Source organism: Numida meleagris, chromosome 3 (assembly GCF_002078875.1).
Source record: "Numida meleagris isolate 19003 breed g44 Domestic line chromosome 3, NumMel1.0, whole genome shotgun sequence".
Lineage (NCBI taxonomy): Eukaryota > Metazoa > Chordata > Aves > Galliformes > Numididae > Numida > Numida meleagris.
The window spans coordinates 83,012,074-83,040,006 of NC_034411.1; the positions used below are offsets into that span (position 1 = coordinate 83,012,074).

The 27,933-nt window shown below is 37.7% G+C and overlaps 1 protein-coding gene across 1 annotated transcript in view; it reads left to right on the forward strand.

The window, feature by feature from the left end:
* The window catches only part of COL9A1 (collagen type IX alpha 1 chain), a 73,304-nt gene that overhangs the window by 10,341 nt on the left and 35,030 nt on the right, over window positions 1-27,933 (forward strand). The window contains exons 5-19 of the mRNA XM_021392891.1: window positions 1,097-1,493; window positions 10,615-10,692; window positions 11,359-11,379; window positions 12,287-12,361; window positions 12,914-12,949; window positions 13,058-13,120; window positions 15,661-15,714; window positions 16,927-16,962; window positions 22,027-22,050; window positions 22,330-22,383; window positions 22,591-22,644; window positions 24,499-24,531; window positions 24,624-24,680; window positions 25,364-25,417; window positions 26,708-26,761. Of these exons, the coding sequence (XP_021248566.1) occupies window positions 1,097-1,493; window positions 10,615-10,692; window positions 11,359-11,379; window positions 12,287-12,361; window positions 12,914-12,949; window positions 13,058-13,120; window positions 15,661-15,714; window positions 16,927-16,962; window positions 22,027-22,050; window positions 22,330-22,383; window positions 22,591-22,644; window positions 24,499-24,531; window positions 24,624-24,680; window positions 25,364-25,417; window positions 26,708-26,761 (1,090 nt within the window). The remainder of the gene's footprint in view (window positions 1-1,096; window positions 1,494-10,614; window positions 10,693-11,358; window positions 11,380-12,286; window positions 12,362-12,913; window positions 12,950-13,057; window positions 13,121-15,660; window positions 15,715-16,926; window positions 16,963-22,026; window positions 22,051-22,329; window positions 22,384-22,590; window positions 22,645-24,498; window positions 24,532-24,623; window positions 24,681-25,363; window positions 25,418-26,707; window positions 26,762-27,933) is intronic.

The following is a 27,933-nucleotide window of genomic DNA, read 5'->3' on the forward strand; positions in this document are numbered from 1 at the left end:
TCTTTTTCTTTTTCTTTTTCTTTTTCTTTTTCTTTTTTTCTTTTTCTTTTTCTTTTTCTTTTTCTTTTTCTTTTTCTTTTTTTCTTTTTCTTTTTTTCTTTTTCCTTTTCTTTTTCTTTTTTCTTTTTTCTTTTTTCTTTATTTCTTTTTCTTTTCCTTTTTCTTTTTCTTTTTCTTTTTCTTTCTCTTTCTCTTTCTCTTTTTCTTCTTTTTATTTTTCTTTGCCTGAGAAATTATTTTAATGAATGTTGGTAACAAAAAGCTTTGCATGTCTCTATCCCTAAGAAACTTAGTCAAATACAACTTTTTTAATGTGACATTCTTAAATGTGGATAGATGGTAAATTATGCATCAATATCAACTCAGGACACAATTTTACCACACATAGAATGTAAAAAGACTTATTTTTAAAATATTGCATTGGATCCACTGGCACATTAGATCTAAAAATGACCTAATCAATTTAGACACTAATACAGCTGTGTTTGTGTTTTCAAATCTTGGATGTTATAGGAGCAGCATAACAACATATATTTTGTATGTGGAAAATCTGTTCCTTGCTACTTGTAGTCTTGTTAGTGTAGGTTCTTATTAACTGCATGATTGTCAATAAATGATTTGTTGAATGGTTTCAGATAATACTTGAACAAAATGGCTATTGTCAGGCTGAACAAGAAAATACCTTTGCAAAAGACATTCTTATGCCTTCAAAATTAAAGACGTTCTGCACTATTTACCCAGTCAAGTAAAAGTCACACTGAGTTGACTGATTTTGTAAGTGTAATAAAAGCAGCATAACTGTAGGATATACTTTCTAAAGGTAAAATACTAGTCTGCTGTTGCTTGATCCATTGTTCTTAGAAAGGGTTATCATAACTATTTCACCCACGCTTCTAAACTGATTCCGTTTGCCATTTGCAACTCTAATGCCTGTAAAGGATATGCCTTTTTGAGACTCTTCAGGTAGAAGAGCACAGATAAAAGAATGTCTGAAGTATGGTTCTACTGAGGTACTGATTCTCATTACTCTTTGGTGACATGTGGAGGTTTCCAGAACAAACACACAACAAATTTACTGTATTTTGATCCTACACAGTGCAATATATTCCAACGGATTGCCTGATGAATATTCCTTTCTTACTACTTTTCGGATGACTGGAGCCACGCTTCAGAAGTACTGGACTATTTGGCAGATTCAGGATTCTTCTGGAAAAGAACAAGTTGGAGTGAACCTTAATGGTCCAAGGAAAAGTGTTGAGTTTTCTTATAAAGGAGTGGATGGAAGTCTCCAGACTGCATCATTTTTACATTTGCCTTTCTTGTTTGATTCCCAATGGCACAAGCTTATGATAAGTGTGGAAACAACCAGTGTTACACTTTTTATCGACTGTATTAAAGTAGAATCCCTAAACATAAAACCAAAGGGGAAAATCAGTGTTGATGGCTTCGCCGTGCTTGGAAGACTCAAAAATAATCCTCAAATTTCAGTTCCGGTAAGTTTCAAAATCTTATATTACTAAAAAAAAAAAATATTTTGTACTTAATCTTTCTATGGAATGCATCTTCAAATACTTTATTAAAACATAAATGGCAGAAATCAACCCCCTTGGCAGGTAAGTACTAACTCTGAATTTCAAATTTTGTGTGTATAAATAGTGGCAGGTAAGGGATGACTCAGGCTATGTCTAAGTTTCAACAGTGAAATTTCATAGACAATCACACATCTGTCATTGGATCCTGTTCTGTCTGGATATATCAGCTCTGTGTTCCCTTGTTTGTACCATACATGGAGCTTAATCTAGAAGGAAGCCTCAGGACTTGGACTTGTGGACTGTACCTCACATCAAAGAGACCAAAGCATTAGTTGAACAGGAACTGGGATCTCTCACTTGTATGTGTACACAAACTATAAGCTAGAGATGATTAGTCCTGTCTCTGACAGAATAAATATTTTATGTAGATAATACAAAGGAAATATCTCCTACAAGAGATTGATCAGAACTCCCCGTGGTGTGTTCCTTTATTCTGTGTGACAAGAACAGGCAATGAAATGGTTATTTTATATCCTGTTAGTTGATCTAATTAAAATATCCTTAAAATATCCTCTTCATGCTACTATAGTGAGGAGAGAGTTGTATTGGTGGAGAAAATCGCATTGGGGGTCACATATAGAAAATACTGAATGCTTTTGTGCCCATCTATCAAGAAAACTGAATACAAAAAACGTCAGAGATTTTATTATTTGATTATCTGATTTAGTTTCCAAGATCAATGATTAATATAAAACACAGAGAAAGTGACATACTCATAACTTCTGACAGAAGACTACTTGTAGCTGTTGTGTCTGAATTTTTCCTTCTAGATGTTTGTGGAAGTGTCTTCTCAGCCAGTGTTTTTTCAGCTAATGACTCATATTGCATTCAATGCTGAATAATATATGTTCTTTTTTTTCAACTATCCTCTTTACATGTCTTAGGAACATATAACATGAAAAGTAAGGCACTCATTTCAAAATGAGTTGAATGGCAAAAGAGACTCATATATTTAATACATAGTAAACATTTTCCATCTTACTACACTGCAGATTTGCATCAACTTTGAAGTAAAATGAGTGAAGTGAGATATAATCTTGCATTAAGTATATTTCACATTATTTGCCAAAACTGTATAAAATTCAAAGGGTGAGTGTTGCAAGAAAAGTAACATCTAATCTTTGTCACCTCTGTCTGTATAGGTAATTATATTGCACTGGATAAAAATTAGATTTTCTTGAAAAATGGTGACAGAAAGCTGCCAGAGGTTTTTGAAAGTGGCTGCCTAGTATGTTGCTGACAATGTGGATTAGGAAATATCAGTAGCTGAAAAGCTGAACGAATTCTGCTTAGAACAAAAATTAATCTTTGAAAATATCAATCAAAAGTAATGCTGGAGTTGATATTGTAATGATTAACTGTATGTCTACTGACTGATTGGTCTGAGGGATATTAGTGGATGAATGAATGGATGGAATGATGAAAAGATTCTGTATTCTAAAGTATTCTACATATTTTAGGGTGAAAATCCACAGTTTTTGGAAAGATATTTAGATTAAATGCACAGAGAGACGTAGGCATTAATGTAATAGTATTGAAATATCCAGTATGAAGTATTACAGTAAACCATGTCCTCAAGGTAGTGGTTGGAGGAGGCAGCTTACAAACTAGGAGAGAGATAGGGTTTTAAGGCAATCCTGGCAAGAACTTGGATATCCCTCCCACCAACAGTGTGCACTTACAGCCCAGAAGGTCAGTGATAACCTGGGGTCCATCAAAAGAAGGATGGCCAGCAGGGTGAGGGAGGTGATTTTCCCCCTCTGCACTATCCTCATGAAGCCCCACTTAGAGTATTATGTCCAAGTCTGGGGCTCCCAGCACAAGAAAGTCATGGAGCTGTTGGAGTGGGTCCAGAGGAGGGCCAGAAGGATGATCAGAGAGCTGGAGCACATTTCCTGCAAAGAAAGCTTGACGGAACTGGGCTTGTTCAGAGAAGAGAAGGGTTTTGGAAGACCTTTTTGTGGCCTTTCAATATATAAAAGGGGACTTGTAAAAAAAGAAACTTTTTACTAGGGCCTGTAGTGACAGGACGAGGGGCAATGGTTTCAGATTGAAAAGGAATGGAAACTGGGTATAAGGAAGTCATTTTTCATTATGAGATTGGTGAGGCACTGGAATACGTTTCCCAGTGAAGCTGTGGACGCCCCATCATTGCAAGTGTTCAAAATCATATTGGGCAGGGCTCTGAGCAACCAGATCTTGTGGAAGATGTTTTTGCCCATTGCTGTGGACTTGGACAAGCTGATTCCCTTCCAACTCAAACCATTTTATGATTCTGTGATTATGGCTAGGATTAATGAAGTTGGGTAAAGGGGCAGAAGAAAATTAGAATTTTATCCTCCTTCCTCTTCTGCCATTTTTGGATGCTTTCAACCCTGTGTTTTGCAGAGACTTGATTTTTTTTTTCTGTGGAGCACACAAAAAAAGAACAGTGAGTAGGCTGGACATTTCAGATATTTTGTGGGGAAAGAATGTCTTGCATTAAGTTCTGCCTCATATATGCGCTTACATCATTAATGTTAGCGTGAACCTATGTGGTGTTGTGGGGAAAGTTAGGAATAGGACACCTTGCTTCAAGGATGAAAGGGCAAGATGAAATTAAGTTGCTTTTACAATTCATCATTTCTTGTGCAAAATATTTCTTTACAGCTTTAAAATGTTTGTGGAAAGATTCAGTCATGTTTAATGTATTTTTTGAAAAAAAATCTTTTGAGTAAAGTAGGTCTTAAAACTGAGGAATATGTTGCAGTTTCTGACAAAAAGAATAATGAAGCTCTGGAACAAATTGTTAAGGAAGGAAGAAGGTAAGAACCTCATTAAGTTTTTAAACCTAATCTGGACATCAAAAAATATACTTTAATTCGGACAGAACTGTGGGCTTGACATGGGACTCCCTAGATAGAATTGCATGGCCAGTACTATGAAGTCAAAACTGACAATCGCAGTGGTCCAGCCTGATATAATAAAACTGTAGATTAAGGAAGACCATATACTCTGGAACTAGAAAGATAATGTACAAGCAGATGGACTAGAGATTTTTAAATGGCTTTATATATTGCACAAGTTTATGGTTTAACTTGTGTATTTGTTTTCTCTTTAAATGGAGTAAATAAAGCTATGGTTGGATACATTCTAGACTTATTCTTTTACTTGCTTGACTATACTCAGTTTAAACATTTCATCGGTCTTGGTTATTTAATATGTCCCAGGCATGATTTCTAATTTATTTCCAAGCATTGTTAAAGTATATTACTTCCAGTGGTATTATATTTAAGGGACAAAAACTATGTTTCCTCTTCTCGATTTTTTTTTCCTTCAGTATTCTGTGAGTGCTCTATTTATCTTGCAGAATAAATCAGCTTCTTATGCACGCAAATAATACATCTCATTTTAAAAGATATTCTTTATTGCTTGTTGTTAATATGATTGCCTTGGAGGTATTAGATAGAGTTCCATTAGAAATAATGTCTTGTCTTTGAGCCCTTAAAAGGATTTCTTCCAAGATTTCTGGATTGTTTTATAAAGGGCAAATTTTTATACAGGCTTACAGCTGCGTTTTATCTTTTTTAGATAAAAGACACACAGTATTTCTTTTTTTATCTAAAAGTAATTCAAATGAACCTCTATAGGCTCTAAGTAATAAATACAAGATATATTATAATTTCAAAACCAAAAAAGAACATAATTCCTGAATTCCACTTCTGTTAAGAAAAGGTAAGGGCATTAATTTCAAATTGCTCAAATATTAACTGTTGTAAGATGATGGAAATTTCTTTAGTTTCCTTGATTTCAGAGGCCCAGTTTCTCATACTTGACACTAAGCACTTCATTAGAAGTGATTCTTGGTCATTATTTAATTGACATTTAATGTTTTTGACTAGTTCAGTGCAGTTATCTGACTTGTAACATCTAAGAGGAAAGTGATTATGAGTATTTGCTGAACAGGGGTCAATTTACAGCATTGCACAGATTATGCCTGTGTAAGATAAAAAAATAACGTTTCAGGTTTTCTTCACCCTGTGAAATCTCACAGAATAAGATATGTTTTAAATATATGTAGCTTATTCCTTGTCACTTAAAAGCAAATGTACAAATAGTAAATAGCAGAATTCCCTTAGAACAAACATAGATATCATTGATGAGAAGTAGTAGAGGAGCTCCCACCTGAAAAGTGATTAGCTGAATTGTAATTTCCCTGAAGGGCTGTCTTCCCTTGAATCATCCCTGAGGCAGCAATTACCCAGCAGGGCACAGGGAGCCAGCTTGTCCAGAAGGCAGCTGCAGACAAGCTCTGATTTAGCCCCAGAGGAATGTTTTTCTTAAAGCCTGCAGTACTGTTAAATGCTTCACTATGGACTTATGCTGTTATACTGAAAGTGCTGCTCCAGATACTTAAATCTTATTTAGATTTTACTAAACTTCCATATATCTAATCTAAAGCACTAATAAAACAATTGAATTGCAGATACTCACTACTGAGATATGCAAAACTGTGGGCATTTATGAGCATTTCCATAAAACTTAAGAGGGCAAAGCAGTAAACAGACGAACATAACTAATTGGATTATAACTCTTCTATGAAACTGAAATTAAACTGAAATTCTGTAGGAATTTTAGAAAACGAATATCAAAACCTATAGATCTTAGACACCTATGGGTCTTAAAGGATTAAATTTTAATAACTTTGTTTTATGATTACCCTTGATTTATCTGAGGTTATTTTCTAAGATCTTTTGTACCTGCATTTCATCCTTAATATCACTTCGTATTGATTTGATAGAACATCTACATGGTATATCTTCAAAATGGTGACATACTTTTAATCAGCTTAATATAGTCAGAAAGATCGTTGTGAAATACTGGCAAAGGAAAAGGTACCTTGACAGTAAGACCAGGACATATTTGCCTTTCTCCCGCCTCCGCTAAATGAACATGAGGTCAGTCACACCCTCTTACTATTTTTCCAATGAAAAGGTTTTATTTCTAATTTTTAAAAAGTCAAAGAGCTTCACTTTTTGTTTTATATAACCTTAACGCAATAGCAAAAGCCCAAAGCAAATTAATTACAGAGCAACCTGATTTTAAATAAAAACTAATGTTGCCTGACCAAGTAACTGTCAAAGATATGCCAAATTATGAAGGCTGCTCTGAAAGTAGTGCCTTCTATGTTACTGTGTTGGCCTGTGACATCAGAGGTGGATGTTGGTGGTATGGCAATAGAAGTTGAACCTTCCCACCAATATTCTGTTATATGTTGTTGCTGTGTGATGGCAGCAGAGGAGCAGTCTGACAACATAGCACCTGACATAGAAATGCATATGAAGGCAAGGTGTGTCACTGAATTCCTCCATGGGGAAAAAAATGGCACCCATTGACATTCCTTGATGGCTGCTGAACATTTATGGAGATCAAACAGCACAAAGAGAGGGGAGGTGATGCATTTTAGCAGTAGTGACAGGGATGTGAAAGACAAACACATTCCAGATGGCCATGCAGATTTTTATGAGTGCAGCATTTAGGCTCTTATTTACTGCTGGTGAAAATGCATAGCTAATGGTAGTGACTATGCTGAAAAATAATTTTTTGTAGGTGACAATTTGTTCTACCAAATAGTCTTATTGTGCTCTTGGCATCTGTGGTAGTTTCCATGGAAATAAATAGGAGGCACTACTTTCAGAGCGACCCACATACTTCTGCATGTTTAAAATATTTCAACTCTTTTCATATTCACATTATGGTACAATGATTTGTAAACAATGCTTTGTATTCTTTTCCTGCATGGGATGCCTCCCTCTCTTGTCCAGACTTATTTTTGTTTGTTTTTTAATCTCATGAGAGTACCATGTCTTGCATAATGCTCACCATTCAAACACCTTCAAACTCCTTCTTGATCAAAACAAAATGATCAGTTTTCTCTTTAGCCATTCAAGAATGTTAGAAGAAAACACGAGGCATTAAAGGGATTTCCTGGCTCAGTGAGTCAAGTTCCTTCTGCGGCAAGTAATCCCATTTTATGACCTCATTATAAATGTTCTATTTTAATACTGACTTTGTTCAAAGTTGAAAAACTTGGTTCTAACTTAAAAATATATATAATACACATTCGCTAGTAGTATTCTCTTGAGATGGGTTTGTTGGCACTTGGAGAGTCGTGCATTGAAGTATAGCCCAACCCAGTAATTAGCATTTTCTCATCTCACATCTTTCTCACCTTAATGCAGAAGACAAACAAACAAAAGAATCAACAACAACAAAAAACCACCAGTCAACACCTCTGCCACGAACACACACAAAGAGGGAATTATTATCTATGTATGTAAAAAAGCGAAACAACGTGTTGATGCAGATATTGGCGACTGGTGGTATGGCTCAAAAGTCATTTTTCACAGTGTTTGCAGATTTTGTAACACTTTGCAAGTTGAAAATACAGCTCAAGACTATTGATTTCAGTCACAGTTGTTGCTGATCAGACTTTCTGCATAACCTGTACCCAAGTACTTCTGTTCAAGCAACCAGTCTTTCCTACTATGAAGCCGAATGCTGTCTAAATTGGCTATTTTGATTCAAACAAACTGTCAGCACTCTGTAAGAATTATGAGACAAAAGCAGGAGTGTAATCCACTCATTCGGTAGTATCTTTCTGCCTTTACCACAGAGTAACCTTTTCTTTTTCTACCACTTTTTTTTCCCTTATTCAATCCCAAACTCCAGGTTCTGCAGTACATGAACTTGCTCATTTGGTCTGGTGAATGAGGCAAGCATTCTGAGGGAAGAAGTGTGGAATCACACTGTTCCTGGTCAGGTACAGAGGCAGGGTTTACAGGCAACATTAATTCTAGTATTTCCTAGCTACTGAATGGATTACCTTTCAGTTCTAGCACTTTTAAATATAATTCAATTTCATTTTAACATTAAACAAACAGAAAAAGAAGAAATAGTCCCTTTGTACTGTGTCTATCTTCATTTAAATGAAGAATGGATTCTTATTTAAATCAGAAATAGATTAAGCCCAGCTTAAACATTGATTTAGAGCCAGTCACAAACCTCTCTGCCTCTGCAACTGAGCTTCAGGGTGAATCACAGAATCATAGAATGGCCTGGGTTGAAAAGGAACTCAAAGATCATCGAGTTTCAACCCCCCTGCTGTGTGCAGGGTCGCCAACCACTAGACCAGGCCGCCCACAGCCACATCCATCCAGCCTTGAATAATACAGACAGTCAGAACTCAGAATTGAGTTGTATATTATGAAATAAATTATAATGTAGGGGTCATTTGGTCTCATTTTTATGCTTTTTTTATGAATCTTCAGATTCCAGATACACTCTTATTTTTATTATTGTATTGCCAGCTATTACATTATAGTATACACTCAATACTTTTGTGTATATTCTGTCATTCAGTTGTCTATTATGAAGGATTGGGAAGGGTTTTTGAGAATTGAACAAAGCAGATAAAGAATGGACTCAGATAATGGTGTCAGATAACACAACAGGTAAAAGAAACTACGATTCTGCCTCCTTTGTGCTGTTCACAGCACTCCGGAAGCTGCAATGACTGCTGTAAATAGAAGAGCAGAGATGTGATAGCAAGAATTTCAGGAGTGGCAGCACTGAAGTGGTGAAGGTGAAAGGAAGAACAAAAAAGCAACTTGTGGACATGTGGGTGTCTTGCAGAGATCTTAAAGAACTTCAGACTCTATAAACACTTTTTAGCTACAGCAGTCAGTACGCAACTAAGTCAATATAGGGAAGGTATCAGGAGAGAAAGCACCTCAGAAGGGCAGTCCTTTCTGCATCAGTCGTGGGCTGGGATTGAAAAGAGCTATGAAATATCCTAGCAGGAGTGCAGGAGGTAGCCAAAAGAAAGCACTAATGTATTATATTGTGGGAGGGATGGTGGGAAGCTACTTCAGCTCTGTACAATAAGAAAGATTCAGAGGAGCATAGAAATAAGAAGTGAATGCCCTTGGATGCTCACATTTCTACTTTCAGTTTCTCAGAAAAACAAATAACAGTTTTTGCCACACAGAACTCTATGTTGTAACAAGGTAAAAAATAATCTTACTTCTTCCTCAGTTTATCAGCCATTCATAATGAAATGAAAGGAAAAGGAGCCTGTGAATTTTACCATTAAGTTGAGGAATCACTGCACAAACCACTCATTTGTGGGTCATAAGCCAAGCTGGTACTATATTGGATAGAAGACGTTACACCTTGAACATAATAACTATGCATAACAGTTATTTAATATGTTTGTAATATGCTTTTGGTACTTAAAATTCCACTTGAGACATTACATATCAGTGGATGCGCCTCTGAAGATGTGTATTTGAGCTACTGAATAACTTTTAAAAGAGGTTATACAGTATTTAATTTACATATGCAAATCAAGAAAGACTCAGTGACACTTTCTGAGAAGTGGTTGTCTTAATCCTATGTCATTTTCCAGTGCCAAATACAAATTCAAGGAATATGTGAAATTTCACAGATGTGTATTACTCAACTGCAGGGTGTTGCTAGTGTACATACGATCCAGCTGTTTGAACTCCTCACACTTAGACCATCTATTTCTGTCCTCGGACTTGTCACTCCTCATGGACACAACTGTTTAGTAAGAGGAAATCTTTTTGGGACTGCGTGTCCTTCAATAAAACCATCAGTATAATATAATACGAGATAAGTGCCTGTGCTCATAAAGATCATCTATAAAAATGAATGATGAATCTCACCTTCTCTTTAAATCTCACAGCAGGTTTATGCCCCCACTTTAAAATGCCTTCAGACTTTTTGTCTGAAGGCATGCAGCATGGTGATCTGATCTAGAGGAAGCTCCAGAGGCTGAGCCAGTCCTCTCCTGTGGCCTGTGCTGAACAGCAGCACCCCCATACCCTTATCACTGCACTGATTAGTGTTAAATACCTGCCTTTCAAAAGATACCGTTAGCTGATCAGTGTTCGTCCTATTAAAACTTTGTCAAGTGTGAGCCCCAGCTGAATTAATGTTGTTTTATCTTCCCTACCAGTTTGAAGTCCAGTGGATGCTGATTCACTGCGATCCCCTGCGGCCCCAGAGAGAAGGCTGTGGTGAGCTCCCAGCCCGGGTGAGCAGCGTTCCTAGCCTGACAGTGCTGAACCAGGCTGTCACTGAATCTATCAAGTTCACAGGAGCTTCATTTTTCCCCCTCTATGTCCAGAGAAGTCTATTTCACCATACCTGACTGAAATTTGGTGCCTTTAGCAAGCCAGCCCCCTGGAGTAGCAGCCTCACTTTAACTCTTCCATGCCTTCCTATCTTTTCCTTCTCACCCAGTGCTAGGGTCAGAGGCTTTTGGAAGCTGTGCCTGACAGCGAGGAGAGATTTTTGCTGTCTCCTTGCAGACTCCTGGGCAACCTGAGGGAAGGAAACCCTTGGTGGGAGGTGAGGGAGGGTGTCCAAAGCAACAGCAAGCAGGGCAAAGGGTTAAAGGAACTGCTGTCATTCAATCCTCTTCTTCCCAGCCTTCAGCTCTCCTCCAATCCCACGACCCTCTCCTAGGCAGTTAATAATGAGCTGAGAGGGGTGCCTTGCAGCCAAAAGGTGAGCTGGGCTGCAAGGCACATTTTGGGTTTCTGTGCATTATAGCACCTAGGAGGCTGCAAAACCTGTCCCCACCATGGCCTGGGCTGTGTGGGGCCCTCTGTCTCTCGGGCTCTTCTTGCAGATTTTTTGCCTCTGCCTCGCTCAAGTAAGTTTACTCTGACTTTATCCCTGTTTTTCTCCCTTACAGATAAGCCAGACAGTGATAGAGGTAAGTGTGAGGGAAGGGATGGTGCTGCTTGCTAAATAAAAGGGTCTGGATGAAGAGGGGCTGAAGGCTGCTTTCTGTCATGCCCTGGAGCTGACCCACTGGAGGGCTTTTGACCCTTTTCTCCTCCATCTACAAATACCACTGGATAGATTACTGCTGGAAAATCTGGTGTGGGGAGGCAAGCCAGCCAAAGCAGCAGCTCTGTGAGGAGCAGGGCCCCAGCAGGCCCTGGCCTGGCCTCCGTCTCAACAGAGTGCCTTTGTGGGGACGGCCAGAGTTGGCTGTGGGTAGAACAGAGACCCTCATTATAGGACGGAGACCTGTAAAAGCCTTTCTCTCAGTTTCCACATGCCGCGCCTCCCGCCTCTCCCCTGGGAGCCTGGCACTTGGAGAAAGTGCCTCTGTAGATGCTAATGTAATCCTGTGGAAACAGGGCAGCCTCTGAACCCGCCAGTGAAGTACAGAAAGGGTTAGTTTTAAGCTTCCTTCCTTAGCACAAACTCTTGGAAAGACTGTCTGCTTTATGCTGGCTAAGGAATTAGAATAGCTCAGTGAATTTTAGTGCTTGGTTTGCAAAGATCACTGTCTTTTATTTTTGCCACTCTAACATTAGTACATGGCTGGAGCAGGGACTTAAGTCCCCCATACCAGCACCATGGGGGCAGAGGGACATCCAGCCTGAGGAAGGAGTTTAACATCTCATCACTGCACCGACTGTGAGAGGAGTGTGCAGGTATCACCACAAAAGCTAAAGCATAAGGCCTGCTGATCCTTACACAGGTGGGGGAGAACACAGACCACCAGGGCTGCTGTGACCCCCCTGACTAACCCAACGAAGCCCCCATTCACAGATTGGCATTTACAGATTTGCCGGGATCTAATTGCTTCTTTTTCTACTCCTTGTCAGAGAGGTCTCCCAGGTCCACCAGGCCCCCCAGGTCCACCAGGGCCACCAGGAGTTCCTGGCATTGATGGCATCGATGTAAGTATTTCCTATGCCTTGCCTAGGGAACAGGTGATGCCTCAAGCTGTACCTGCATGGTCTTCTGCATTCAATTCTGAGGAGAATTAGCTGGAGATCCACCCAGGAAGTGTTGGATGTTATATTCTGTAGCAGGCTTGGGGAGCGGCTTTTCTGATTCTCTCTGATGTTACAGGATACCATAGGAACTTTTATTTTATGTAATCATGGTCATATGCTGTGATTAATTGCCTTAAATAGGGTGTAAGGATTTTGTAAATCTAATCACAAAAGGAATTATGTAGTATCACCTTACTAAAGCATGCTAAGAAGTTGTGGTATTATTTCTGATAGCAGCTACTATGTATTTTCCCCCATTTCCTGACAGAACTTTCTATGATTATTTCTGTTAGACCATAATAGAAATCGTGTGAGTTTATTATTCACTTCCTATTGAAAAAAAAAAAGGAATCAGTTTGGGATTATTCCCAATAATCTGTAAATCATTGTTTCTGATGAGGGTCCACGAAAGGTCCCTGTAAGTCTAATACCTTTCCTTTTGTCCCTTGTTAGGGAGAGAGAGGACCAAATGGCCCCCCAGGTCCACCGGTAAGTGCTTTCAGCTATTTTGTGTTTGCTCCTTAAGAGAAGAGGTACAAAGTTTTGTTTCTGCTTCCGTCTCTGCAATAGGCTTACCTCTGCATTTAAATCCCAAAGGGTCCGGATGGGGATGCAGGCAAAGCAGGATCCCCGGGCCTGCCTGGAGAACCGGGAGCTGATGTGAGTATGCTTGACTTCCTAGAATTTCTTTAAGTACTCGGTTTTAGTCTATTTCTGTAGAAGTATGACCTTCTCTTGAGGTCTCTGGCTTCCTCAGAGATGCCAGCTGAGCGCCAGCAGCACGAGCTGGGGAGAGGCACTTTGCTCCAAGCTAAAACGTGCTCTCTGGAAGGAACACAGCTCTTTGATCTCCCTGCTGGAGTGAAGCAGACGAAGAGCAGTGTTGGGTGCTGCCTCCCTGCTGAGGACAGGGCCCTGACCAGGGACGGCGGTGCTGCAGGCCGGCAGAGTGCCACGCTGTGCCGCGCGACCCGCGCGCTGAGGCGAGCCGGCTCCCCGCGCGGCCGGCCGGCAGGGGGCGCTAAAGCTGCCTCTAGCCGTCACGGCTGCGCGGCCGCGGGGCCCAGAGGGGCGGTTGGTGCCAGGCGTGAGGGGAGCGGGGCGGGTGGCGGTAGCTGAGTGTCCTCTTAGTCTGCTGTGCCCTAAACGGGGAACGTGATTAATTAGATCTTATGCCAGGGTGCATGCAAGCTGATGTGTGGCTTGCACAGAATGGTTTTATAATTTTAAACATGAAAAAGTACAGATAATACACAACACATTGCTATGTTGAGGAATATTCCAATTGATATCAATTAAACCACCTAAGTTTTATTGAAGATTGAAATACTGTTGCATAATTGGGTTTTTTAAAAAAGATATTAAGTGAACATGGAGCTGGAGAAGCCTTTAGTTAGGCTTAAAATTTCAAATCTGTAGGATGAAATGGGCTTGCCATTGCTCCCATTATTTTCAGTATTTCATATCAGCTTCCTTTCTTCCTGACAGCAATGCAGGCCTGTTTGTGTATGTCAGAAACACATAAGCAGAGCTGCACCTTTTATAATGCTCAGTTTAGGCATGATTTTCTTTCCCTTGCCAGGATTCATGATAACACAATCAGGTGAAACAGAACTTTTAAAACTTAAGTCAGCTTTTAACACTAATTCACACTTGCCTGTACACTCATATTTTCAGTGAGTGAAACTAATACTAAAGCAGTATATTCTGAAATGGCAATCCTTTTTCATTTCCAGTAAAAAAAGAAAAAACCTTATTGCACTCCCACTGTGCATTCAACTTTTAATTGGGATTGCAGATTTATAACTCCTCCTTCCCTTTTTAATTGGTGAGGAAGTTCTGACTTCTTAAATTCTTGCTTTTCTTTCACGAACTGTTTCATTGTCAGGTTTAATAGACTGAGTTAAGATACTGTACAGTAATTGCCTGTAATGATCGTGTAAGCTTTAGAAAGAAAATTAACAGAGAATACATCCCTTTGGGTGAACACTGACTTGCTGGAGGTGAACCAAAAGAGGAAATTATTGGACAAACATAAAAGCAAGGCCTTTCTTATGGTACTCTGGAAATTTCTAAGCTGCCTAAGCTGATTAAAATTTTGGAAACGAAAGTAAACAGAAGAACTCCAAATGAATTTGCAGTTATAATATCATTATGGCTTTTTAATTTTAGCCAGGTAAACAAGTATGGTTCAAAGACTAACCTCAAATCCAGCTTGGTATCTTTGTTGACTTGTTTTGTTTTGTTCAGAGTGATTAACGTAAGCATGTTCTAGTTCATTTAGACAAGGCAGTCTCTGTAGCTTCTTTTCCCAAGAGGTGGAAGTTTGTGATTCAGTTATTCCTGAGTGCTGTATGTGGCTATCAGAAAGTTGGGGAGTGATGTTTCCTTAAGGACCAAATTACAGGGAACAATGACTGATAATGTGAACTAATGTGATCTTTAGAATCAATCCTTCAGTAATGGTTGACAAAAAGGAAGGGGAAAAACTTTCACCAGGGTGGCCTCTGCTACTAATATTGAACTGCTACTGCTTTCTTCCTCAGAAATCAGTTTGTCTCTTGAATTTACAACTCAACAGAACTGATTAGTGAAGGTATATAGAATATGCATAATTACGTTTCTACAAATTGGCTTTTGTAATACATACTTCTCAGGGAGGCTCTGACAGTTTATTTTAATTCCTTTTGAAGTGCACATGTGTAGAAAGAGTGGAAAAAAGGCTTCTATAAAACCAGTCTTCCTTGAGTAATTTCCAATACCAACTTACTGGTTTGAGAGTCTCGATGCTTCTTTCTATCTGTAATTATGAACAATTTAGTTGAAATGGAAAACACAGGTAGTTGTTTTTAACCTGAGCCATAAACTAAATTCATCAGTCTCCCATCAGGACAAAATATGGTCATTTGAATTCATATGTCAAGTTTAATTATAATTTAACAGAATCGTTTTTGAAGGACGTTTATCACAAGCACTGATTATTTGTCAACAGAAGCTATTGCTTTGAACTTAGGCAGTGTTTAAATGTAGATTGCAATTGTATCTCAGTTCCATCTGTACAAGTAAATAGGCATTTCAATTATAAGTCTACTGCAGTTACTCAACTCATTTAATAGCTTAATTATTCTATGGTTTAGAATTTTTTTCTATGATTAAGAAAAGTATATGTAACCTGTACATCTTATACATTACTCCCAAAGGGATTAACGGGCCCTGATGGATCACCAGGAGCCACAGGACCAAAAGGACAGAAGGTAAGAACAATATTGTATACAAAAGGACTTTGGGGTCCTGGCTGATGAAAGATTTAACATGAGCCAGCAGTGTGCACTTGCAGACTGGAAGGCCAATTGTATCATGGATTCTATCAGAAGGGTGGCCAGCAGGGAAAGGGAGGTGATTGTCCCCCTCTATTTTGCCCTCATGAGGCCCCAGCTGGAGTACTGCATCCAAATCTGGTGCCCCCAACACAGGAAAAGATGTGGAGCTTTTGGAGAGAGTCCAGAGGAGGGCCAAGAAGATGATCAAAGGGCTGGAGCACCTATTCTATGAAGACAGGCTGAAGGAACTGAGCTTGTTCAGCTGGAAAAGATGATGCTGTAGGGACATCTCATTGTGGCCTTTCAGTATTTAAAGCGAGTTTATAAACATGAGGGAAATCAACTTTATACAAGGGTAAATAGTGATAGGACAAGGGGTATAGTTTTAAACTAAAGGAAGGGAGATTTATATTATATGTCAGTGGGAAGTTGTGTACTGAGAGAGTGGTAAGGTGCAGGAACAGGTTGCCCATAGAGGCTGTGGATTCTCTATTCCTGGAGGTGTTCAAGGCCAGGTTGGATGGGACGCCAGGCAATCTGATCTAGTACTTGATCTAGTGGTTGGCAACCCTGCTGAAGGCAGGGGGGTTGGAGCTTGATGATCCTAGAGGTCCTTTCCAATCCAAGTCATTCTATGATTCTGTTGTATGATTCTATGATAGTTATTTTAGCAGGATTTTTGTTTGTCTCTATGCAACTAATGAGATGATGTAGCCTTCCTTACAGTATTAAAAAATCTGTGGAATGCAGTCCCATAGGGCCCTTTTCCCACAGGAATTCGCATTCCCTCAGCCAGCAGTAATGAATGGAGATGTTACACTGATGGCATTAAGATCGAGCATCTTCAGTAGTGATGAAGCTCTTTCCATCCTATTTTATTGCAATAATTTCATAATCATATGCAATGGGAACAAGAGCAGAGAAACCTAACTTTGTCAGCAGTCAGACAAATGAAGTATACATTAGAAATCATACTAACTAGTATGTTCGAATTGTTTTTCTGGAGAAAAAATACCCAAGGCCTTATCTTGCAGAAGGTGTCACCGGATTATACCCAGTAAAAGTTAAGAACATCTTCCTGTGTGTTTTATACAAAACTTTGTTCTAATTTCTATTGAAAAACTCCATTTTTTTTATCTTTTGAAGGGTGAGCCAGGACAGCCAGGTGCTCGTGGACTTCCGGTAAGTCTTACGATTAGTACGTGAAGAGACTGTTTAGACCTTAAGTATCAATATGCAAGATTCTTATCAGAAAATGTACTGTAGGAAAGCCAAAAACTATTTCTGAGGTTTCAAAGAACTCCTAGAATAATAAAATAGTCTGAGGAACCTTTTATCATTTCATGAAAATGTGTAGGTATTACTGAAGATGACTCATTTGATTTGCATGTTGCAGAAAACAAAGGTGTGTCCATGATATGGTCACAGTTTTGGAAACATTGCCACTGTTGATTTCCATCTGTTTGTGAAAATGCTGTAGACACAAGATAACCCATGTTTTATTTGGATGAATTTGTTCACCTACAGTCATACTATTTCAGCTCCTCATCATGTCTTTAAATAGCCTCACTGAACTTTAAATTAAGTATAGGACTTTCTGTGCTATTCCATATGACAACAGGAGAAAGTAGGAGAAAGGACATGCAAAAAATGCTCTTCAAATTGACATGCAGACCAATTTAGTGTCCATCTTTAGGGTTTGTAAAGAATTGTGAATTCCAGAAATTTAACAAGGTTAGAGAAGTGAATGATGGTTGGTGTCTAAAAACTTAGATTATATAGGAAACGAGGAGAAGAGTACTGGAACAACATGAGTGGTGTGAAAGTGTAATAGGGCTACACATAATGAAAATTTAACTAAGAATTAGATTCCTTTTGGAGGTTATGCAAAGGAAGCATTATTTTCCAATGTAGCAATCATTGTCATGAAATTCTGTATCTCTGACTACATTTTTGTTTTTGACTCTGCTCCATTAACTTTTGATAAGTTTATATTATGTGATCATTTTGATATTTTTCCATAGAGGAAATAGCAATGCTAGTTTTGAAGAGGTTACATTATAGAAACATTCAAACCTAAAGTGAATCAATCTATGTGCACATTTGCATTTGATTTTCATAGATGTTGTTTCTTGCCTGAAATTATGGAGCCTAATTTAAACAGATAATTTTTTATTATGGCTGGAAGATCTCTAGTCTTAATGTTTAAGCTAAACTTAGTCACTGAAAATAGCAAAACTGGGATAGTTCTGGCGTAAACTAGAAGGCCTGATTTTCTTTGCTATTTTTTTGTTGTTATTGTTTTCTTTTTTTTTTTTTTTTGCTGTCAAACAGTTGGTGAAACTATTTGCTGGAAATTTTCAATTTTGAAATAAATAATTAGAATGGAGAGACATTATCAGATTTGTTATTCAGATGATATGGAAAAAAGTGTACATCAAAAGATATATATATATAGGAGAAAAAGTAGGGAATTATAAAGTGAATTACCGAATGAGATGTTAAAGTACTGTAGTATAAACATGTTCAGAGGAGAGCCACAGAAATGATCCAATGGATGGAACACCTCTTCCATGAGGACAGGCTGACAGAGCTGGGTCTGTTCAGCCTGGAGAAGAGAAGGCTCTGGGGAGACCTGAGAGCGGCCTTTCAGTATCTAAAGGGGAATAAGAAAGAAAGGGACAGTCTCTTCGGCAGTATCTGCTAAAGGTGATAAAACGGGGCAATGGTTTCAAACTAAAAGAGTGGAGATTTAGAATGGATAAAAGGAAAAAGGTTTTTACGATAAGGGTGGTGAGGCTCAGGAACAGGTTGCCCAGAATGGTGGTGAATGTCCCATCTCTGAAGACATCCAAGGTCAGGCTGGAGGGGGCTCTGAGCAACCTGATCTAGCTGTAGGTGTCCCTGTTCAGTGCAAGGGAGTTGGACTAGATGACCTTCAAGAATCCATTCCAACTCAAATGATTCTGTGAACTCAAATAAGAAATGACCATATTTATAATTAACAGACTAATGTGAGATGGAATCATTTATGAGCATTTAGGAATAGCGGGTATATAAAATGTACATAAAGAATTAGAAGCGGAGATGTTATTGTGGGAAAGCAGCAAACTGGACAAGTTACCAAAGTGAATGCTGATTCCACTTAGAATAATACTGACTTGATTCAGGTCTTTTGTGATCATATTTTTGAGGCTGTAAAATCAGTAAATCTGCTGAGATTTTGGACCGTTGTTGAAAGTTCATCAACCTTAGAGCATTTCTCTGTGCTGGTGGCATGCTTCAGTGATCATCAGTAGGGTTGCCTTTGGAGTTGTTCTGCCTCTACTTAACAAGAATATTTAAGGTAAATTATGTTTTATGTATTTAAAGGTAAATCAGCAGGAATATTTATAGTGATGAGATGAGAATTGTCAGTTATATAAAGAAAATATGGTTACATTTGGTCACCTTGTAATGGTACTGGAAGCTATCATTGCCCTTGTAATGAATAAGGTTAAGGTTAATTCCTAGTCCTCTGATTTTAGGAAGGAGTTTTAGTGTTTGATTTTCTGGCTTCATGATTGTTAGCTTGCATATGCTGAATCTGTATGGAAAGATTAATGCTTTTCGGGGAATTCCATGTATATGGGCTTTCATTTTGATGAATGGCTTTAAGCTGCTGTAGAAATAGTACTAAACAAAACTGTTAGTGAAAATTTTTAATGCCAGTCACGTTGTCTTTAGTGAGATTTAAACTTATTTTGTGCTAATGGAACCTAAAAAGAAAAAAAAAATGCGGGGTTGTCAGAGTGGGAGCGCTGGAGTGTGATGGTTCTAATTCTCAGATTCAGATATTTTTGAGAAACTATCATTACATGTATGAAGCATTGGGGATGTTTTTCCTTCAAGGGTTTTTGGCTTGATCTGTGAGTCTTCATTTACTAGAAACATAGAAACAAGTCTGCGTACTAGTTGAATGATTGAGAATTTAGGTATAATTATGCACTCTTTGAATTCACTCAGTGGCCTTTTGTAAGTAAAGTCTGGATGGTTACCAAAGACCAAAATTTGTCTGTTCTATGTTGTTAATATACTAGGTGCAAACGAAGTCAGAAATCTTAGCTGCAACATTCATTACTTTTTCAAGCTTATACAGTGGAATTTATTGTCAAGGTTAGAAATGAAACAAAAAATATTAAGTATCTGAACTTTTAGTGATAGCGTTTGCATTTCTGCTTCTGTCACATTTTGTTTCTGGCAATCTCAGTTGCCTTTTACTCTCCCTTTCCTCTGTTTTTTTTCCTGCTTCATCATTTAATTTTAACATATTCTTCTTGTCTCATCTCTTTTGCTGATTATCTCTCAAATGACAGATGTATAAACTAAGTAGAATACTTCTGATCAATTCATAATTTACAACCAAATATACTAATACCTCCAATCTGCTCCTTGCAAAGAGACATGGGGGGATGCTACATTCAGTGCATGTATTACATCCTTCAGTTCATTCTCTCTCAAGTTCCCTCTAACTTTTGTACTAGCTGATGTATTACTTTTGTTTTACAAATGTGGCATACTGGTAGGACTGTGAATATTTATTGATTCAAAAATAAATATTTTAAAGTCTATTAAAACACAGCTTTATGCACTGGTTACGCATGCAAAAACCAGTCTGTGACTCTCTGCGGTGTGTGGCAGCAGTCCTGCACTGGCAATGTGGATGTACTTAGCAGATCTGTGGGGTATTTTCTTCTGAAATGGCAGTTACAGACTGGAGATTACTGCCTAAACCCATGCACTCCATGTGTCCCATAGAGTGTGTTCCTCTAAAGCTGGTGGCACGTATCTGTGGACCTAAGGCTGTGGAACTAGACTGTGTGGATGTAAAGGTGCTACCCCCTCAGGCACAGGCGGAGGCATGAATAGAGGCAGCTGTGAGAGGTCACTGGTTGTTGTGTGTAGTTCTTTAGTGGCTGGAGCTCTCAACTCCCCAACTGGCTTTGCTTGTAGGGAGTTCATGGCCTGAAGTAGCTGGGCAAGGGGTGAAGACATGGATTGCTGGGGACAGCACTGGGCCCCTGCTTCTCCTAATTAGGTGGGTAAGGAGATGCAATGGAATGGGCAGGCTGTGGGCAAGTGGCTTCTCCTGGGCCTGTGTGTGGTTCCCACAGTCAGTAGCCATAGCTGTCTTTCTGTATCACTGACTTTCACTGTTACATTATCAAGGTGACATTCAGTTAGGAACCTGCATGTACTTCTTGCAGTGGCAGATGGCATAGTAATACCACGTATGTGAAGCATCGAGGGTTGGATTTGTATAATTAAATATAGACAATGTAATAAATTGCAGTGAGTGTTAAGTAATAGCAAAGGAAATGTGTACATTAGGCAAGTTGAAAAAGTTTATTTTCTGCTGTATGTTAAGTGGATAAAATGAAATTACTCTCTTAAATACTTGGAATTTTCCCTGTGTTACATCAGTATTTCTCAAGACAGCAATGCAGATACAAATCCAGTTTGGTATTTATGGACTTTTAAGTGCCACTCAACCCAGGTGCTTTATTGTATCAAATCTACTGAAGCAAGTTTATGATTTTGTATGCCAGTGTTTCATATGCATTATTGACACTGTTCTCTTTAAATATTCAATTTTCTTTAGTAATGCAAGACTCAGAGATCTGTTTTTATAAAGGAAAATCATTTTCCAAATAGGCAGAAACATATTTATATGTTGGATACTTCTCATTAAAACGATTCAGAGCAGTACTGATAGAAAATGTAAGCATGAGCAGTCCTTTCTAATTACCAAAAAGTAACAGTTCAATGGATTTAGACCTTTGGGAAGTACAGGCAAAAAAAAAAAAAAAAGTTTTTTTTTTCTTATTATCAATTTAAATGCCCCGTTAGTAGGATATGATTATATCATAAATGTGTCTATCTTGCTGTTTGACAATTAGCTAAGCCCAAAGGCTTTAATTTCTATGTTCCTTTGCTGGTGTGTATGTTTATGAATATGGGCATAGAAATGCTAGTACAAGGAAGCTTCATCAAGCTTCATCAATAATTTATTTTTTCTTCTGATATCAATTACCTAATAATAAAACAGATGTCTAACACTGGTTAAACAAGTTTTCAAAGTCATACTGCAGAATCAAAAAATCAGGGTTTTCATGCCTTTTAATGACAACTATTTTTTCTTGATAAACAGCTCAACTAGGTGTGACAGCCTCTCCACTTTTCTGACTTTTTTTTCATATTTCACAGGGCAAAGGTCTTCTTGGACCACCTGTAAGTATCATCTTTACAATTCATAAATATACTGTTTAATTTTTTTAAATCTTCTGGATAAGTTTATTATTCATCTTAATTAAAAGTAATTCAAAGAAAAAAGAGACTGATTTATTTCTGATGTTCTATGTCTGTTATATATGCTTTCTTCAGCCATTAAAGGCATTGGGCAAGAATACTGGTGTCTGAAGGCATAATTTGTTGTTATTTACTCTCCTTGACTGCTTGTTGTATAGGTATTGTATGATCTAAAATTACTATTTAACTTGGTTGTTACAGGGTCCAGCTGGTGCTGCAGGACTTCCCGGTGAAGTAGGCCGTGCTGGCCCACCTGTAAGTACTGCTGTGTTTGCTAAAAATTATAAGTTTATTCCTTCTGTCCTTTTGTAGTGAATTCATCTATCACTTTTTTTATTTGGTATGAATATGTGACTGTTTGTTATCATTATGACTATGAATCAATACAATTATTTGAATATATATATATATTAGTTTTATTTATATGCATACATGTATATGTTTATATCCTTTATTTTTTAGGGAGATCCAGGTAAAAGGGGGCCACCAGGACCACCAGGACCACCAGGCCCTCGAGTAAGTGACTGTATTTAATATGTGCTAATGTCTGAGTTATGTACTAGTGCTGCTGCTTGAACAAGACTTCACCTTAAGTCCCACAACATAATACCAACTTAAGGATTTCAGCAAGCTATGTTAAATCATATGTTCTTGTGTTCAAAGCCTGAGATACCACTCACGTAATGATATCAACTTTCCAGCCTCCATTTAGAAAGCATATTTCTAGTCCTTATAGTTATGAAAAATATTTTGAGATGCAAACACTGTAATTTCTGTAATGGCACATTCCCGTTTCTGCGAATGGTCTTAAACTTTAACTTCTACAAGTTTTAAACTTCCCTGTGAATTATAGTGTTACTGTACATGTACTCGTTGTTGGACTTCAGCAGTAGTAGTACATCATTAGAAGCAGACTATTCTCTGCTATAAAAGAGCAATAAAAGCTAAAGAGCTTGAGTGATATATGCTTACAAGTGATACTTATTTTGTCTGTTGCCTGCTACTTGTAAGAGATATAAGAAAACTACACCAGTTTTACCTCTCTAGGAGAGTGGTTGTCCTCTCTGAGCTTCTTGAGAGGAGGGATGTTTGTTATGCCTTATGCTAGTTACCTGCCCAGAGAGCATCTGGCAGGCACAATAGTGCTGTGAAATGCAAACATGAGGAAAAGTGTTTGTTTCACACTAATGTCTCTTTCAAAGCTGTACTGTTTCTCTGCTGAACAGACCCTAAATCCATAGGCTTTATCTAGAGCTTGTTTCTTGTCTTCATGAAAGTTACCAGAGTGTTGCAAGAGACACTGTTTTCTTTTTAAAAAAAGTGAATGATAATGTGGAGAGGAGTGTTTAGGAAACATACAAAGACAATTAGAAAGGAACCCTCAGTAATGGTGTATGCTTCTTCTTTTTGTTGACAATTTTGTCATCTAGGTTTCTGAAGTTCCACAGCGTCAATCCAGTTATTGATCCCTACCATACCTTCAACTTTTTCTTTAAATCCTTTTGTATTAAAAAACAGTAGTTCAGTCTTTAAACTCCCCTTCTCCTTTCTGAAATAGTTTTCCATTCCACTGGGCTTTGGAGAATCCAGCAGTTGCTGTGAAGTCATATTTCTCCCTGTTGTGTCTCATAAGCCTCCTATAAACTCCCATCAATTGTTTGATTTAATATGAGAAATGGCCTTTCCCCCACAACTGAATGCATCTGGTTGTACAAAGGACTCTAGTTTACCACAATTCCAGAAATTGACGGGCGTTGTCACTCAACTACCAGTACATGTATTGTGGGAAGATTATTTTCTCTGTAAGGATATGATTTTTCTTTTTGCTTGAAAAATAAAAGTCATCCTGACCACAGAAATTGGTTTGGATTCTGTTTGAAATCTACAGAGTTTGTAACTTAACCTTGTAGTGCTTGCCTAAATACTCAAACTCAAACTTTGGTGTTCATTATATCAAAATTTTAGGAATGCCCTACCATGGATATATATACATATAAAAAAAAAAAAAAACCTCTGGTACAAATTACCACCAGACTGATTACAGATATATCAGTAAATTAAACAGTAAGTCTGGAGAATTTGATATTTAAAGGAAAAGGTAGACATTCTGAGTATGTTTTAAATAGCTTAAGAAAAAAGAGTCTTTTTCTTCAGAAAAGATGTTATAACTTAAAGGATGGGATTCTGTGGCACTTGGAGTCTTACGATGATATCCTACAATTTAGGTTGTCTTCATATCGGAGATCCTTTGGTTAATTATACTTCTGATTCCAGCTTCAGATAGTGGTATTTTCCATTTTGTCTAATGCCTGGTGGGTCAGGTCTGGTTAATTTTCTTTTACTAATTTTAATTAATTTCATTTAATTTAGGGAACAATTGGTCTGCAAGATGGTGACCCACTGGTAAGATTTGTCCACATTTTTTTTTTTTTAAACCATTTAAAGACAACCTTATCCAAGCTATGTGGTGCTAACAGTGTGAATGATTTTTCCAGTGTCCCAATGCTTGTCCACCTGGACGCCCAGGACATGCTGGCCTAATGGGAATGAAGGTGAGAGGATCTGTTCAAACATTCCTTACAGAGATACCATTTCAAAACACTAAGCAGAGTATATTATGGCTTGAAAGAAGGGCAGTTTGCTAATTTAAAAAACATTGTAACAGAGTGAAGTTTTTCCAGCTCTTCAGTACCAAAATAGTCTCTTGTCAAAATCTCTTAATGATGCTATAATTTTCACAGTTAAATTTATATGTCTTGAAAAGATTAGAGTATGTGAGAGATTTCTTCATTCACTTTCCTGAGCACTTGAAGTCTGACTCCTGGCTCTAAATATTCTACCAAAACTTTAGTCTTTTTTCCTGCTTTTTTTTTTTTTTTTTTTGTCCCATCATGTAACTTCATCAAACAAATTGAAAGGAACACTTTTTGATTCTTGTTTTATCAAAGACTTTCTATGTATTCTTTACTGGTTTCTGGGAATACCGGTGACTAGAGGTAATTGTTACGTGGTAACCTAAGAAGAAACACCTAATCTATTGAGAAATACATTCTTGTTAGATCTTTTTGAAGATGGTACTTAATATAGAGTCTTGAATGGATAGATGAGGAAGCATTGGTGAATGGGGCTTTGCAGATGGAACAGTAATGTTGTACTGAGGTGTCCAAGTTTGTTTTGTAGAATCCTGTATTTTTATCTGAATAATCTCCAATTTTTGTCTCTACATTTATTTTAGGGACAGAAAGGCTCAAAAGGAGAATCTGGTGAACCAGGAAAACAAGGTTATAAGGTATAAAACAAACAAACAAACAAAAAACCCTCATAAATATAAGGGGAAACTACTGCTGTTTTTAACAATCTAACAGTAGTTTAGCCCATTCTTCAAAAAGAACATTAGATTCCATTAGAACTACCAACTGTTTTTATCAGAATGTGTGAGGAGATATTGCGTATCATAATACTGCAGAGTAACTAAAGACACATTTCTGTTCTTCATTCTCTGAACTCTGTATTTACTAGAACACAGAAATCAGTGATGCTACACTGCTATTGCTTTTTATTTTGATCATTCAAATTTAATTATTATGGAACTTGAAGTCAAATTTCTTAATAGTAAAACTTCCAAGTGTATAAATGCACAAGAATTCTGTTGGCTTACTATGTAAATTGCTCTGTGGCACAGCTGAATCATAACAGGAAGAATGACAAGGAAAAATAAATTTGAGACAGAAAGTGTAAGATCAGAGGGAAAGACAAATTATTACTGTAATAGAGAGGCGAAGTCTGATTCAGCTTTAAGAGTGAAATGTAAACTTTCTAGAGGTGTTTCATTAGAATTAACTTTGTTTGATATTGGAAAGTTGATAGCAAAGTTTGGGAAATTTTACATTGCCTTGGTCCATGGTTCAATACTCATTGAAAAAAAAAAAAAAAACCTGGAAAAAATCCTTTCTTGAAAGAACATCAGCAACAAAAAGCTAAACAAAAGAACACCCACCCCTGCTCTGTTCTTAACTATATTGAAAAGAATATTAGTTTTTTAGATCTTTATTTCCCCCTGGATGTTGAGCAGTAGCCTTATTCTCCAAAATCATTTTATGCAAATTGAACTAGCAGTAAATTCTCTTGTTTGCTAGTGTGTGCTATTATTGCATGAGAGAGGTTATCATGTAATCAAATTGGAGCTTAATTAGTTGGTGAGGTGTTTTTACCATTTCAGTTTTCAAAAAATTCTGGAACACAATGTGGTATTGTGAGGCAGAGATACTGGCATATTCAATCCTTTCACATTTGTAAGTATACATTCATTACACATTTTATCTAGAAGAACAAAAAAGTCTTAAGGGATTAATGCTGAAGGGGGAAAAAAGGAAGAAAAAAAGGAGCTTAAGAGTGAAATATTATTTTACTTTATACTGGAGTTTCTTTGGAATTAAGTTTTTGGCCAAAAGTAAAATGATGAATTTCCTTCAAATAGAACATGGTGACAGAAAACAGTAAGTAGTAAATGTAACTTCTATGCTGAGAGGACAATATCCATGGTATTCATAATCAACAATGTATTCCTTTTGCTTTCCAGGGTGAAGAAGGGGATCAAGGACCCATTGGTGAAGTTGGAGCTCAAGGCCCTCCAGTAAAGTATTTCCTTTTTGAATAGCACTACACATTTGTTTTCTTATGTTTTATCTATTTTCTTCTTATTGTAAGAGAATGGATATTACAAAAGCTCCACGCATCTTTCTTTTTATCCTGTCATCTTGCTTATGAGAGACAGTGGAATTAATTAAGTTAATCCAACATTGTTGCATACTTATTTTAAAAAGTACATCACATCCTCAATTTTCTAGTGTTTGGACTGTGCAAATAGTACTTCTTCCTGGCTTTCCTTTCTGTAGTTTCAGTGACGCTTACTTCAGCCTTGCAAAGCTAGCATTTAACTGTGAAGCCTGGACTTTGCTAAGACTTGGGGATTCAGTGTCTGCCATGGAAGAACAGATATTTTCAAATTTCTGTCTTTTTCCATTTCAAGGAAGTAGCCTTCAATCATACTTGGATTTTGGAGTTTTTTCCTTCTGTTTCTCCTCACTTGTTTGTTCTGGCATATAATTCCTCAACCTGTGTTCTCATGAGGAGCTTTTATTATGTTTCCCACAGCTCAACAGGCAATATGTAACAGACGTAAAGGGATAATTTTACGTAAGAGAAATAGAAATTAGGCATACCACATTTAATTTGTATAGTTTACTTTCTAATGAATTCTTATACTTTCTTCTTAGGCAGTAAATTATTTCTTTAATTCCACTGGTGTCCAGATATGACAGTATTCAGGAATTTACTTTGATGCTCATAACATCCAAATCCTAAATTACAGAATTCTCTATAAGCTCAGGACAACATAAAACTCTATATTAGGAATGGAGAAGGATGAGTAATCCTTCTTATATTTGCTGCCAAAAAAGTACCCTGGGGCCCTGGCCCAGAGAAAGCAGTTGCCTAAGATGCTGCTCGTGCTTCCTGAAGGGCCTCTGGGGTCACAAGTCACTTTGGTAAGGCTCTTATCACTGTGGGGAAAAAAAAAAAACAACAAAACGCAGCGGGATCAGAAAACAATTTGGGACTGATTTGGCTTTCATTTCACTTCGCTATTTCACCAGTTGATGACCTTGCCAAACAAGCTTTATAATAATTGTTCCCTCTTAAAATATGGGATTTACAATATACAGAAAGTGATGTCAAAAAGACGCTGTATGGAAGAGTGTATGGCCACATTTTAGAGAGACAGGCAGAGAGGCTGTAGAGTTTATA